The 15,434-nt window shown below is 56.6% G+C and overlaps 2 protein-coding genes across 3 annotated transcripts in view; one reads left to right on the top strand and one right to left on the bottom strand.

Annotated features, from left to right (window-relative positions):
- LOC116454924 (S100P-binding protein-like) overlaps positions 1-8,053 on the top strand; it is a 23,271-nt gene extending 15,218 nt beyond the window's left edge. For both annotated transcript variants that reach the window (XM_032132091.1, XM_032132092.1), the window contains exon 5: positions 7,860-8,053. In XM_032132091.1, coding sequence (XP_031987982.1) covers positions 7,860-7,977 — 118 coding nt within the window. In that variant the 3' untranslated portion in view covers positions 7,978-8,053. The remainder of the gene's footprint in view (positions 1-7,859) is intronic.
- Positions 1-12,968, bottom strand: part of FNDC5 (fibronectin type III domain containing 5) — a 14,406-nt gene extending 1,438 nt beyond the window's left edge. The window contains exons 1-5 of the mRNA XM_032132099.1: positions 12,852-12,968; positions 4,343-4,458; positions 3,835-4,033; positions 2,261-2,353; positions 158-291 (exon numbers count right to left, since the gene is read on the bottom strand). Of these exons, the coding sequence (XP_031987990.1) occupies positions 158-291; positions 2,261-2,353; positions 3,835-4,033; positions 4,343-4,458; positions 12,852-12,930 (621 nt within the window). The 5' untranslated portion in view covers positions 12,931-12,968. The remainder of the gene's footprint in view (positions 1-157; positions 292-2,260; positions 2,354-3,834; positions 4,034-4,342; positions 4,459-12,851) is intronic.
- Positions 12,969-15,434: the final 2,466 nt, after the last annotated feature.

Consider the following 15,434-nt stretch of genomic DNA (forward strand, 5'->3'; position numbering starts at 1 on the left):
GCGCTGCCGTCCTGATCAGCAGAGCCGTGGGTGTGGAGGGTGTTCCCTTCCCTCATCCCGGCTGGTGGCGGGAGGGAGGGGAGGATTTTGAACAGAGGCTTTTTTTTGGGGGGTGATTTAACACGAATCCCTTGTGTTCCCTGCCCGCAGCTCTCACCTTGCTGCGCAGGAGGCCCCCGCCCTGGTGCTCGGGAGTGCTGTTCTCCGAGGCGCTCTTGGCTTTCTCCTTGCTGTTGTTTGGCTCGTTATCTTTGATGATATCGTACTGTCTGCAGAACAGGGCGATCACCCCTGACGGGAGAAAGCATCGGCCGTCATCACACAAACGGGCTCAGCAGCCTGCAGAGATCACAGATCCCTTCTGGCCGGCCTCGGCAGCGTTCCCAGTTCCTCCCATCCCACAGCCGGGCAGCCCTCTGGCTCTTCCCTTCCCCTAATTCCATGCTAAACTAGTTAGACAGGACGACAGAAGATTAATTATATCCCAGCCTCGCTGTTACGAAGTGGTTTAAGCCCTGCATTTTGGACCTCGACCAACACCAAGCCCCGCGGTTCAGCGAGCACAGGAGCTCCTGGAATTTGTGCCCGGTGCTAACGTGTCCTCTGATCCCTGTCCTCTGGAGGGAGGAGAAGGAGCTGGAGCTGGCGGAGGAGAGGCACGTTCTGGAGCTGCCAGCACCTGCGAATGGGCAGCAGCACAAGCTGCCAGCGGAAATTTCCTCCCCCACACAGCCAGGCACGTGGAGAGGGAAGCAGGGGCAGCCGTGGCACGTAAGATGACTGCAAATGTCTGTCTGAGAAGCTTTTATGTGATGTTTGGACCAAATAACATCTCTGCCTGCACATTCCAGACACGTCGGTGAAGTAGATGCTGGCAGATGCTGCTTTTCCCTCCCTGAAAAATCTTCCTTAATAGCGAAATATATTTAAGTCTTCCAGCAGCACATCACAAACTGCTCTCTAAAGTGAGTGTGGCAGTTGCCTCCAGGCTTTACTGATAAACACAGTGGCCCAAATTCTTTCCTTGGGAATGTGGATAAATGGCTGATTCCAGGAGAAAAGGCGTTAACGTCTGCCACAGCCACACCTTGTGTGATTTCCGTGGGTAAAACTGAGGCACAAAGACATGAAAATTGCCAGAAACACAAGAGCTGGGGTTTGGCTCAGTCCAGAGCTCTGGTTTGGACTGGTTCCATTTGGATTTGGCCAAACATGGTCACACAGGACAGGTTAAAAGCTGGAAGGAGGTTTTTGTGCATTGAGACATGTGAAGAGAGATTCTCCTCACACCCCTTTTCCTTTTTAAATGCAAGTAATTTGTCTGGAAGGGAAATTGTGGGATTAGCAAATTCTTTGTTCCCAGCTGATCCGAGTCTCAGATTATTCTCCAGCGGGAGCTGAATCAGTTTTCAGTCACCCCATGTAATTATTCATGATTATTTTCCCTGGCAGGGCATTGAAATTGGGATGTGCACAACTAAAACATGGCATAAATGCTGGGGAAAAAACATGGCCTAGAGGTTCTGGAAATCTCCTAATTTCTTTTAGGTTTTCATGTGGTTATTGGCTTTAGGAATAATTTGCTGTCCGGTCTCTGGAGATGCAAATAAGGGCAAAAAACCCCAATATTTTACATGGAGCTGATTCAGTGTCACCTCGATTCCTCCATCCCCTTCTGTGTAAAATTTATAAATTAAAAAAAAAAAAAAGTAAAAATAAAAATATAATAGAAATAGAAATACAAATAGTGGGTGTGGTGAGCAAGACTCTTAAACTCTGTTTTGCCTGAGCACTGGAGTCATATAATATCCAGAAATTTACTGCAACCTGGAATATCTGAAGGACTCAAGGCATATCCTGTTGGATATTTGGATCTCTGGAAACGTTCCAGGACAGGGCTTGAAGCAACCTGGTCTGGTGGAAGGTTGGGGTGGAACAAAATGATCTTTATGTCCCTTCCAGCCCAAACCATTCCATGATTCTGTGGCTGAGGGCATCATAATCAGGGCAGTCTGGAAAAAAATGAGATTACTGGATTAGCCATAGGGAATTGCTTCCATCAAATCCATTTCCTACTTCCTGGTGGACCAAACTTGAGGTGCAAAGCCCAACCTGAGGTGCCCTTACAGCTGAGAGCTCCGCACTTTTTGTGGGGGGAAGGGTTTCTTCCCAGGTTTTTCCATGATTCCACGTGCAGCCAGGCATTCCTGAGGGATATCCCATGGATATGACACACTTCTGACAGAGAGCTTGGACTGACCTGCCCACATAAACAACACCACAACAATGATGAGAATTTCCCCCGCTCGCAGCTGTTGGTTTTTCTTCGCCATCTCCTTCATTGTCACCTCATCTGCACAAGGGGAAAGAGACACCGTGAGACCCAAAACCCGGCTCAGACCCTGCTTTAGCAGCACCCCCGACCCCAGTCAGGGGTGGCAGGGGGCAGAGCCAGCAGGGAGAGAGTCCCGAGACTCCTTAGGGCACTGGGGTTAGGATTTAGGAAGGAATTCCTCCCTGTAAGGGTGGGGAGGCCCAGAGCAGCTGTGGCTGCCCCTGGATCCCTGGCAGTGTCCAAGGCCAGGTTGGACAGGGCTTGGAGCACCCTGGGATAGTGGAAGGTGTCCCTGCCTGTGGCAGGGAGTGGAATGGGATGAACTTTATGTCCCTTCCAACCCAAACCAGTCTGGGATTGTGGGATTCATCCTGTGATTCTGTGACATCCCGAGGGGACGGGGCTCAACAGGCAGCTGCCACGGGGTGAGCCCACATGTTATCTGTCCCCGTGGCTGCTCTCTCTGCTGTCCCTGTCCCTGTTAGTGCCATCTGCGCCTGTCACAAAGCCTTGCATGCTCCAGCAGTTGCAGCTCAGCAGCGTGGAGAGCCTGGCAGGATATTTCTCAGCGGAGCTCTGGGATTCAGAAACGAGCGGAGCCTTTTTGCAGGGCGTAATTCGCCTCCTTGCCTTCAAAGCATTAAGAAGATTACAGTTCAGGCCCCCAGGAAAGGAGCAGTGCTCCTCTTAGTGCTTACAGATAAACAGCAATTCAGGATTTACAGCCTCCAAATCAGTTTAATAAAGAGAGTGGAGAACTCACGTCCTCAGAACCACGGCCAAAAGCCCTGGAAAAGGCAGGGAGGGACCTGTGTGTCCCCACAGCCCTGCACTGCCAGGCCCGCTTTGGAGCAGGATTCTTGCTGACAGAAAACCCTCATCAGCCTGGTTTGGCTAAAGAGGAACAAGTGAAGGAGTTGCCAGTGAGGAAGTGCCTGATTTTCTCCATGGAGATATTGAAAACCCAGCTGGGTGTGATCCTGCTCTGCTTGACCCTGTCTGGGTGATCTCAAGAAGTCCCTCCCAACCTCAGCTCTCTGTGATTTGGCAGAAATATTGAAAATGTAAGAAAAGTGGAAGCCTCTGGGGTTTTTTTTTGCCCTGAAATCTGAGTACAGGAAGCTCTGTGAATCCCACAAGTGCCCTGTGAGCACAGTGGTGTGCCCAGTGCTGGTTCCACATGAGTTCACAGGCTGGCCAGGAATTTGCCCCAGCATTCTCCACTTGTAGGGAGCAGGACACAGAGCTGGAAACCTTCTCCTTCTCACTTTGTTAAATCTCATCTGAAATGGGAGAAAGGAGCAGCCACCTCCTGTCACCTTGTGCCCCCTCCAGCTTTGTCTGCTGGGCACCCTCAGCACATCCTGAGAGGACACTCAGCCCCAGGAGTGTGTTTATCCCACAGGGCTTCTCCCAGCTCCTCTCACCACACAGGATCCTGGTTCCTCTCTGCGGAGCCCTGCGTCCCAGGGGCCACGTAGGAACTCACCCACACTTGCCTTTATTTTTAGAGGCTAGTTTCTCAGCTTCCCTGGGGGTCTTGAAGAGGACTGGCTCACTAGCAGGGCTCTGGCCTTGGATGCTGATGGATTGGACATGCACAATGTACTCAGTGTCTTCCTCTAGGTCCCAGAGGGCACAGGAGCGGGTGGTGGTGTTCACCTCCTGGATGAAGCGCAGCATCCGCACGTCCTTCTTCTGGAAGCCGAGAGAGGAGAGCACAGAGTGGTGGAGAGGCCTCCCGTGTGCACTGCTGTCACCTAAGGCCACTGATTCCTGCCCTGCCCACCACGTGGATGTGGAGAAACCATCGGGATCCTTCCCTCTCTGCAGCCACCAACACGCAAAGCGCCGCTGCAAAGAGGACGGGGAGCCAAATCCCCTCTCGGACCACGAGGGACAGGACGAGAAGGAATGGGCTTAAACTGCAGCTGGAGGGTTTGGGAATGGAAGGGACCTGGGGAGGAGATGGACATGGCTGAAAATGGGTAATTCTAGGCACGGTACCTGCTGGGAAATTGCAAATCCAATGACAACTTCGTCTTCCAGGACATCCCAAGTGACCACGGCCGAGTTGGCTTTCAGGTGTTTGACTGTGACATTTACTGGAGCCGACGGGCTGTCTGCAAGGAGGGAGAGCAGAGCCTTTACAGGGGCAGGAGGCACAGTGAGGGCAAGGAAAGGAACACAAAAGGACCTTCCTCAGGGTCCATTTTGGATATGTGACCTGGAAATTGCAGGTACTCCAGGTGTCAGTTCCCAGGAGGTTCTAGGAGATGTCAGCAGAGAGTATGAGTTACATTCAACATGGATTCAAACTAACAGAGGGGAAATTTAAGTTAAATATGGGCAAGAAATCCTTCCCTGGGAGGGTGGTAGAGGTTGCCCAGAGAAGCTGTGGCTGCCTCATCCCTGGAAGTGTCCAAGGAGCAACCTGGGCTAGTGCAAAGTGTCCCTGCCCACGGCAGGGGGTGGCATTGGCTGATCCTTCTGTCCCTTCCAAGGGTTCCATGTATGAAATACCTGACCCTTGGGAAGAGTTTCTTGAACACCACAGCCGAGCCCTGAGCAGCTCATTCATCCCATCCTCCCCAGCCATGTTTTTCCCTGTTGTTCCCTATTACGGTCTGACAGTGACAGCTGGGAGGAAATTCCAGCTCTGCCTTGGAAGTGCACACAGAAGGAACGCTTTGATGAGCACTCTGGAGGTTTGGAACGCGGGAGTGGAGTAACCAGGAGAGTTTCTTTTGCTTTTCCCTTCGAGCCTGGCAGGAAATGTTCCCTACAACGTTTTGTGGCTGATGTGGGAGCACATCCAGCCAGCATCCACTTGGAGCTGCCAGGACACGCTGCCACGGCTCCGGTGGATATTGGAATGTGGGAAGGGCAGGCCAGGAAAGCAGGAGCCTGAGGCTCTGTGTTTATTCCCAATTCCAGAGGCAGCTGCATTTCCAGCAGGATGGCCCCAGCCTTGCCAAGGAGAGCTGGGCTCTTGCACACCCTCCCCAGGAGCCTCTTCCCGAGGGAGCTGCCCAGTCCAAAGCCCATCCTGGCATCTCGAGGGAAGGTTTTACCTCCCAGGCTTGGCACAGCCCTTCCAGCTGGACTCTGTTGCTGCTCCCCTGGTCAAATTTAATTCACAATCTTCAGCTCGTGCCCTGATCCCAAAGCAGTGAATGCTGATTAGCCCCAGGGAGTCAGTAAGGCGAGGAAGAGTCGTTTTAGTCTGACTTTTATAAGAAATTAATACTTTTACATCATTATAACCACCCCTTTGGGGCTGGGACAGGTCACCAGTACAAGAGGGATGCACTTGTGCCCCTCTCCAGTGACACTTGTTGGATTTATGGTCATTCCCAGCCGCCCAGATGGGGCTGAAAATATTCAAGCTGGAGTGTCAGTGTCTGACATCACTCCTGGTGAATGTTCCCTCGGGAACAGAGGAATAACAGGAGCACAGAATTCCCCAGCTGAAGGTCACTTGGCACAGCGATCCCTTATTCCTTTCACAGCCAGCAGGGAGACCCTTAGGAATGGGATGTCTGGACAAGCCATTCGAGCCAGACTGATTCTAGTGAATCCCTCAGTGAGAAAAAAAGTCACTGAATGGCTGAATTCACACAAATCTGGGACTTTAGGAGGAGCAGCAAATCTCTGTGATTCCACAGAGGGGTGTCATTCCTCTCTGGAGTGATGATGGAGTCAGTGCTGACCCAGAGCATTCTCATCTCCCAGGGCCTGGCCCTCATGGAATGAGGCAGAATTCCCCATCTGTCCTCTTGGAGAACGGGAACACTCATCATCCTGCAGCAGCAGGGCCAAGGACAAGCCGAGGAGGGAGACAGATCATCCTCCCCATCCTGGAAAAAACCCTTCCAAACCCGGCTGTGACACCAGGAAGGGACGTGGGTCTGCAGCTCCTCACCTTCCCCCGTGACTGAACCAACAAAAGTCGAGTCTAATTTTAGGAAGGGGCGGTCAGCAGACAGGAATGTGCACACGGAAGGTCTGTGAGTCATGCCTGATGAATTTTTGCTGGAACATACGGAGGACATGACGGAGTTGAGGGATGGGAGACAAAACAGTCTCCAGCTGCAGCCGAGCACTTCGCCCTTCCCGGCTGCACCGCTCGATCCCGGCGTGGTTGTCTTCCCTGGATATTTTTAGGAGCTAAATAATTTTTTTTTTAGGAGCTACCACTGACTTACCCAGCTTCAGTTGGAGGAGGCCTTTGAAAAGAGATGAATTAACCCCACAGGAACAGAGAGCAGAGATCATGGAAAAAGCTGGGAAAAGGGAACGGCACTCGGAGTGCCCGGGTGCCTGTTGAAATTTGTGACCTTGAGGGAGGCACAGCATAAAAGGTGTTCGAGTTTCCTGATGGCAGAAGATGTGGGGGAGTTGGGAAGACCTTGAAGAGCTGGAGGAGAGCAAAAAACTCTTCTGGGAAGTGATGGGAGAGGGTGGAGAGCTGTGAGGCAGGAGGGAAGCACTTGGCAAAGCTGAAACCCAGAGCTTGAAGCCTCCAAAACTGGAATCTGGATGGAAGTGAGGGAGAAATCACCTGGAGTGGGTGGTCAGGAACATTCTAGAACCCCTGTTTATAGGAATACCTGAGAGAGGGATGGGGTAGTGAAGTCAGCAGCTCTAAAATCCTGGAATCTGGGACAGCAGATCCCAGTGTGCCTTCCCTTGCACTGCCACAGATCAGGAGTAGCTACACCCAGATCAGTGGTGTCAAACCAGCATAAAAACGCTAAAAAGAGAATTAAACTCTGTTTGACAGAAATACAAACCCAGGAAAATGAATTTCCTGCTCCCAGAGCTGCAGGGATCATTTGGAACCACAATTTTCATCCGTGAGGTTGCTTTTCTCCCCGTTCCCAGGAGATGAAATGATGAGATCATGACTTCCTAAGATCTAAAACACCATTCCAAGATATTCCACACGACTTTTGGCTCCCTGGCCCTGTTGCAGCTCTTTGTTAGTGCCAGCCTGGCTGAGATCAGGTGGAAGAAGTGTAATTCCTGTAATTTCCCAGCTGGCTGCAGGGGGTCGGCAGCTCAGGCAGGGCCTTGAGGTGCCAAATCCAAGTTTTTGCTTCCTTCTGGAGTCATGTGCAACTCCTGGGAACTTTGCTTCTGTGCCTGTGGCAGCCAGGAAAGCTGCTGGTGTTCTGGGAGCGGGCACAGAGGGTGGGAATGCTGCAGGGATGGCAGGGAATGGGTTGTGGATCAAGTCTTTCTCGTGCCTGTTTACTCCAGGGCAGCACATTCCCTGTCTGCTCCATGAGGGAATGGTGCAGGATTCCTGGTTTAGCAAATCCCACCCTGCAAACTGGCAGAGGATCTGCTTGACCGAATTTGGATGGAAAAACATTCTCATTTTCACGTCAGCAGAAATCACTCCACCCTTCATTAAGGGAAACCCTGGTGATTTAGGCTGAAATTGGGAATTTTAAATGCGAATGGCAGCTTAAAAACCCGAGGATTTCTAAAATCCCATCTCGTTTCCTTCCCACAGAGTCCGAAATCTCCCATCCCCGAGGCCCTCGTGTCCCAGCCCTCTCCTACTCCGCCGCCCCTGGGGCCCTTCTGGCAGGAGCAGGTCGGAGCCTCCTCTGTGCACCAAGAAATCCTGAGCCGTGGAGATGATCCCGAATCCCTTCCCGATGCTGAGAACCCCTCCCAGCCTCCCATTAAATGTTTTCCTCGTTATTGTTGGACTTTAATTGGAGAGAGAGGAACCCCCCCCACACTTTACAACTCGTCCCTGGCTTCGTTATGGGCACAACTGGCACGAGGAAGAGGAGCCCACGCACTTCCCTGTGAGTTGGCTTCCCCATGGGAGCTGTAGCATGGATGGGGTGAGTGGGAAAAAGAGCAGGGAGAAGATTTGTGTCCATAAATCCAGCTGTCAGCTGGGAATGTGGGGGGTGGGGATGCTGAATATTAGGGTGTCCAAACCCTGGGCTGTCCTACAGGATCAGGGAGGTACCTGGGCCACAAAGGCAGCACTGAAGGAAAGGAAGAACCTGTGGAAATGTCACACCCTTGGGGGTCACCTCAGGCCAGCCAAGTCCAGGCTGTAGGTCTGGAATTAGAGCACGTTCCTGGATTTATCTCCCCAGCCAAAGGGCTCAAACCCCAAAACCCCCTTCTGAATTCACCTTTCCCAGAAACTCCGGTCATGTGGAGGTGCTGGGAGTTGCATCCTGCATGGCTGAGGCTGTGCTGTAGTCCCAGCATTTTCCAAGTCACTCAGCTCCTCTCCCAAGCAGCTCCTTCCCTGCTGGGAAGGGCTGAGCTGAGCTGCCTCAGAGCCCCAGGGACATGGTCTGGTGAGCTGAGGCTCTGAAGCAGCTCAGCCCGTGCTTTCCAGCTGCCCTTCCCTGCACAAAGCAGTGAATTCCAGCCTTGATTCCCAGTGACTCTTGATTCCTGCACCACAACCTTCCCTGCAGATGCAGGAGATGGAAGGGCATGACCCAAAAGGAACAACCCTAAACCCGTGTGATGTTTTCTGCCAGCCCCACTGCCTTTTCCCTGACTTTGGATTCACACAGAGCTGCTTTTGCTGCTTCTCTGAGCCTCTCTGTGCTCTCCCAGCATGGATCCCATCCGTGGATGTAATTGCTTGTGGGTTTTATGGGTTGTGTAGGAAGGGCTGGCACATTGCTCAGCGTTCCCGAGGGTTTTAATGAAGGGAGCCCCATGGGGAATGTGTGGGAGCAGGGCCCGTCCTGCTCCCAGCCCCACGGGAAGCAGAGCTGTTTGCAAAGATCCAGCGATTTCAAAGAGCAGAGAGGCCAACTGGTGGTTCTTCAGCTGGGAAAGAGGCAATTATTTCCTACTGACCGCCCACTTCCCTATAAAAATGGGATATTAATAGGCCCCCAGCCCCCTCCTGCCCACCCCTTGGCTCCGTGGCTGATTCCCCAGGGAGCAGCTGCCCAAATGTGCCGCTGGAAATGCTGCCAGGGAGCACAGAGACTGTGGCCAGCCAGCCACTGGGAGTTCCTCAGGGCAGAAGGAAGGGATATTTCTACCTTGGAGAGACCCAAAGACAGGCAGGATTCTCTTGGGTCTCCCCAGTGCCATGGTTTGGGTTTAAATGCTGCCAACTCGGAGCAGAGTCGTTGCCATCGTGACATGTTTTATGCAGGACCCAAATATCCACAAAGAACTGGGTGCCATGGGCTTTTCTAGCTCCTCTTATCCCACACCTCTGTAGTATCAGAGAAGTCAGAGGGGGTGAGGAAGCCTGGGAATTTCCTGCTGGCACCAGACCTCTCCCAGGATTTTGCTGCCTGTTCCTAGCCCGGCTCTGCTCTTGTATCCCGTTTTTTACTGCCCACATAAAGATTTGCAGCTTCATTGCTCAATACATTTCTGCTTTTAACTGAATTATGCTCGATCCAGGCCCTAATCCATCCTCTGGGCACTTCATAAACCAGCAAGAGTTTATTTAGCAAAGGGTGAGGATGTATCCAGGACCAGGACACGGATGACACTCCGTGGAGGACCCTGCCACAGAATGCACGCTCAATATCTGCAAACACACCTCTCTGGGAGGAATCTCCCTTTTCCACAAGCATATTCCCAGCAGGAGACAGCGTTTGGAAGAGGATGGCTCAACCTTGGCTGCCTCTCCCGGCACCATCCCTGCTGAGAGCCTGACACTGGGGGTTAGAAACCTCCACATCCCAATTAAATCCCTCCTACGCCGAACACAGGAATCAATAAAGTGCTTACGCCACCCCATCAGCCGGCCAGGAATCTCCCCGGCCTCTGGGATGCAGGGAAAGGGCTGGAATGGGTTGCTTTGTTCTTTCCAAATAGCTGAGAGACCTTTCCCTGCTCTCTTGAGTGTGCTGAGCGTGTTGCTCGCCCTGATCCTGCCAGCCCGTGGGTGATCCCAGCTCCCCGGGCTCAGGGGAGCACATCCAGCTCGGACAAGCTGGGAATCAGCACCTGGAGTGAGATTGTCACCTTTGCTTTGCTGTCCTTCCCCCTGAGGCTGGGAGAGCTTCCTGGGGAGGGGGTGAGGGGGGTTTGCAGTGGCTCAGGGAGTGAGGACACTTCAGAGCTGAGTAGAGACCAGAATCCAGTCAGGGGGGTTTGGCACCTTTTTGGGCAGCCGAGGTGGGGGAGCTGTGAAGGGGCTCCTCAAACTGGAGCCAGGTCCAGGTTCTGAAGGCTGGCCCAGAGCTGTGCTGGCAGGGGAGCTTTTACCTGAGCAGTGTGTCACCTCTGCTCTCCATCTGACAAAAATAAACCTGAACTGAGCTGCTCTACGGGCTGGCACCTGGCAGCGAGGCTCTTTGCAAGTCACAGGGGCCGTGGCCTATTTTGGGGTCTTCCATCATCACCCCACTGCTCTTCGAGCCCTCAGCAGTGCCCCCAGCCCAGCCCAGCTCCCCCCCTCTTCGTTAGCTCAGCCTAACGAGGAGGGGGCTGCTGGCAGAGCAAGGCTGTGGCCAAATTAAATCCTGACTCGCCAACCATCCCGAGTGTTTCCTCTGGAGCAGTGGGAATGATGGGAGGGCATCACCCACACGGGTGGGATTTGGGGGCCGCCAAAGAGCGTTGGTGTGGAGATTATTTCTCAGCCACCTCATCCTCCTGCTCCTGCTTCCCCTCCTCCCTCACCTTGGTATCACCTTGGCAAAAAATGGTCCTGCCTGGCCAAAATCCCTGAATCCAGAGCAGGGCCTGTGCTCGGTGCCACTCACCAGCCCTTGCCCTGGCATTGCCAGGGGGGAATTTGCACCAGTGCCCTCCCGGGAACAACAGCTTTAATCTTTCATGACAGGAATTATTTTAAACCCGCTCACACAAGCTCTGGGTCCAAAGGGAACAGACCCTGGAGCCTCCATCCCTGCCTGGGAATGATTTCCTCCCCATGGGCTTTTCCAATGACTCCTCCTTGGTGGCCTTGTGGCCACATCATCAGGCAGGGCTGGGGACACGGAGCTGGCGGTGACGCTGCCGCTACCTCTGTGTGACCTTGGGAAAATCACTCCGTACCCTCATCCCTCTGTTCCTGCTCTGGAAAACAGGGGCAGCACAAGTTCTCTGCCTCACCTGGTTGCAGGGAGAGCTCGTCAGGACCCTTGGCATGGGTGGCACAGAAGGAGGTGGCAGAGGGGGGTGCGTGGCTCACACACAGCTCCCCGTGAGCTCCCGGGAACGTGGCACGGACACCTCCCGGCCCAGGCAGGAGCAGGAGGTGGTTATGGGCAGAGACACAACTCCCTGTTTACTCTCAGATGCCAAACGAGGTGATTCAAGGATAAGGAAGAGCAGGGAAGTGGCCTAGTTTACAGAAAACCCCGAGTGCTGTCACAATTGCAGACGCCTCCATTGTGCCGTGGTGTTTTCCTCGTCGCTCCCTCCCTTTGGGAATGTTTCATTAATCTCCCCGGATCTGGCAGTTGTGAAACAGCAACTTCAGAGGCCGATGCCTGGCCAAGGACGGGTGGCAGAGCTGAAGGGAGCCCAGGTTTGCTGCAGCCCCGATGAGGCCGAATGTAACTCCAGCAACTTCCAGGGCTGGCTGGGGGGCGAAGGAATTTCCACTCCCTGGAGCTCTGCATCCCTAATAATCACCCCCAGCCTCCTGGAATGCCAGATATCCTGGCTGTCAGCATTCTGCGAATCAAAGCAGCTGTTCCACCAACATCTTACAGCCAGCGAAGGAGACAACCCTGGGCTGCCTGGGAGCGCGACTGGTTTGGGCTGGGGAGCTCCACCAGCACTGCCCAGTTTACACCCACACAGAGGGTGCTGGGGCCAAGGCTCAGCCTGGCCAATGCAGGCAAGAGTGGACTTGGCTCCGTCCTGGTAGCTCCAAAATTAGGTCCAGCTCACAGGGACCATCCTTCCCCAAAGATCCCCCACCTCAGGTGACCTGCTCAGCTCGGAGGGGCCTGGTTTGCATGGCTGGGATGTGCGGTGCCCCTGGAGAGACGGTTCCTGGGGGGCCACCATGGTTCCTGTGGGACCACGGTGCTTCCCCAGCGCTCAGAGGGCTCCCAGCAGAGCCTGGCTGGGCCCTGGACAGCCGGCAAGGGGCACTGCCAGAGCTGACGTGCCCGTGGCACCAGCAGAGCAGACCTGGCTTTCCCCCCTCGGCTCCGGTTCAGCCCCGTGACACGAACCGGGGCCGCTGCTCAGATGCCCAAAATCTCCCCCTGCCCAGCGCTGGGCAAGAGGCTCCGCTCCCTCTCCCCGTTTCCACATCTCCCCGAGCCGCCCTCCCCGGGGATGCCCGGCTGCGAGCGCCCACGCTGGGACCCGGCGGGGGCGAGAGCCCGGCGCTGCCCGAGCCCGGTGCCGCGGGGCTGCGTGTCCGAAACCGCACCCGATTCCCGGCAAAGTCCCGGCGCCCCCAAACTCCGTCCCCTCGGCGCAGCCCTGCCCGCTCACGCTGCTCCCCCCCGGGGGTCTCTCCTCGCACCGAGCCCCCTCCGCACAGCCCCGGCAGCCTCTCCCGGGGCCCGGCCGCCCGTACCTGCCTCCACCGGGCGCAGACCGGCGTAGCTGAAGCAGAGCAGGAGCGCGGCGCCGGTGCAGCCGAGGAAGGGCTCCATCCCCCGCGGCCGCTCGGGGCCGGGCCGAGCCGCTCCGGGCCGGGCCGGGCCGGGCCCCGCCGGCGGCGCGTCCTGCGGGCGCGGCGGAGCCGTTCAGCACCGCGGAGAGCGCCGGGGCCGGTGCTGCCGGTACCGCCGGTGCCGCCCGGTGCCGCCCGGTGCGGCGCGGCTCGGCGGGGCTCCGCTCCGCCCGGCAGCGCCCGGCTCGCCTCGGCTCGGTTCGGTACGGTACGGTACGGCTGGGCTCGACCGGGAGGCGGCCCCGCCGAGCCCCGGCTCCGCCCGCTGCAGCGCCGGGCAGCCCCGCTCCGGGCCCTCCCCCGGCCCCGGGGGCGGCGGGACGGGGGCGGCTCGGGCCCCCCGCCCAGCACGGCCCCGGTGTCTGCCTCAGTTTCCCCGTGCCGCCCCTCCCGCCCCCGCCGGCTCAGCTCTCCCGGGGGCTGCTCGGGCCACCGGGGGTCCCGTTGCCAGCCGAGAGCAGTCCTGGGGCACAGCAGCGAGGACATGTCACCTCCGGGGTGTCACACAGCCCCTGCGAGCCACCAGGCGCTAAATTCCGTGGGAAGAGGACACGACGAGCCTCTGGAATTAGCCGTGCCTCCAGGTTAATTAACTGGCACCCTCTGATTGATGCTCGCTGGTGATGGGAACAGAATCCAAGTCCCCAGCTCAGCTCCCAGATCCTGAGACACTGGAGGGGGGACCCTGCTGTGACCCCCCCCGCTGGTCCCCACCAGCAGTGAGGTGTCCCGGCCCTGTGAGGGGCTGGACATGGCGTGGGTGGCACTGGGCACGGGTGGCGGATTCCAGCACCCACGGACAGGTCTGACTGGGAGCAGCCGGCCATGCTGGGGGTGGGACGTGGTGGGGTCAGGGCTGTGTGTCCCTCTCTGTCTGTCTGTCCCAGGTATTGATCTGCCACCTGCCCGGGTGTGGTGGGGACTCCCAGGAACATCAGTGGGGTCCTCGCATTTATGCCAAGCCTGGTCCCTACGGTTTGGTTTATGGACCGATGGGTTCTCTCTGCTCATCCATCCAGCTGGATGAAGAGGGGAGTGAACGAGGTGTGAGGGGCTTGGTGCTGGCACCCTCCCTCCGGCCGTGACCCTCTGGCCGTGCACAGGCACTGGGGTGCTTGGGGGGCACAGTGAGAGACCCCCCCAGCAGAGGCGTCTCCTCGTGCAGAGGAGATCCCAATGTCCCCAAAGATCCTTCCTGGACAAGCGACAGGCACCCAAGGGAGAACCAAAAAGCCTCAGGGACAGCCCTTGTCCTGCCAATCCTGTGCTGTTCCGCCCCTCTTTCCCGAGCCTGGGAATGGCAATTCCCAGCACAGTGTCCGTGTCCGTGTCCGTGTCCGTGCTGCTGCTCCGTTGCGGTGCCAGCTGCATCCCAGGGAAATGCCTGTGGTGCCTCCCTTTCATCTCCTGCCTGGCAGCAGATTAAAATTTCATCAGTGCTGGAGAAGGTGCAGGGGAGGAGCGGGAGCCCCAGGATGGAGAGGGGGGGTGTTCGGCCTGCACTGAGCTTGGGGGACCCCCTCAGATCCAGTCCTGGAAGGAGCAGGATTTGGGCACAGCCCTGCAGGGATGGCTGGGCTCACTGGAGAAGGATTTGGGCACAGCCCTGCAGGGATGGCTGGGCTCACTGGAGCAGGATTTGGGCATAGCCCTGCAGGGATGGCTGGGCTGGAAGGAGCAGGATTTGGGCACAGCCCTGCAGGGACACTGGGCTCACTGGAGCAGGATTTGGGCACAGCCCTGCAGGGACACTGGGCTCACTGGAGCAGGATTTGGGCACAGCCCTGCAGGGACACTGGGCTCACTGGAGCAGGATTTGGGCACAGCCCTGCAGGGACACTGGGCTCACTGGAGCAGGATTTGGGCACAGCCCTGCAGGGACACTGGGCCCACTGGAGAAGGATTTGGGCACAGCCCTGCAGGGATGGCTGGGCTGGATGGAGCAGGATGTGGGCACAGCCCTGCAGGGGTGGCTGGGCTCACTGGAGCAGGATTTGGGCACAGCTGGAGCAGGATTTGGGCACAGCCCTGGAGGGGGATGGTTCCAGGCCGGGAGCTGCTTCCCCTGGGCCTTCCCTCACCAGAACACGAGGCTGGGCAGGAGACACTGCTGGGCTCAGGCTTCTGACGGCGCTTCCTCCGTGGCCTGCACACCTGGGGCAGCATCACAAGCCCCGAGTTCCGATGCTGGTGATGCCAGAACAGCTCCAGGAACACAAAGCCCAGATCCCAGCAGGATGTGCCTCCCTGCCAGCGGCAGCAGCAGCGCTTCCCTGTCTCCGCAGAGGGAATTCCAAGTCCCCCAGCAGCGAGATGGAGGGATTGGCTCACAAAACCAGGGATTTGCTGCCTGGCTGGACCCCATCCTGTGCCGACAGGGAGCCGAGGCTGGGCCCCAGCACGTGGGACAGGCAGTGTTTTGCCCCAGTGGCTCCTGGAGGATGTGGCAAGGCCGGTCCCTGTCATCCCGCTGCCTCCCAGGCT

This window comes from Corvus moneduloides, chromosome 23 (assembly GCF_009650955.1).
Source record: "Corvus moneduloides isolate bCorMon1 chromosome 23, bCorMon1.pri, whole genome shotgun sequence".
Classification (NCBI taxonomy): domain Eukaryota; kingdom Metazoa; phylum Chordata; class Aves; order Passeriformes; family Corvidae; genus Corvus; species Corvus moneduloides.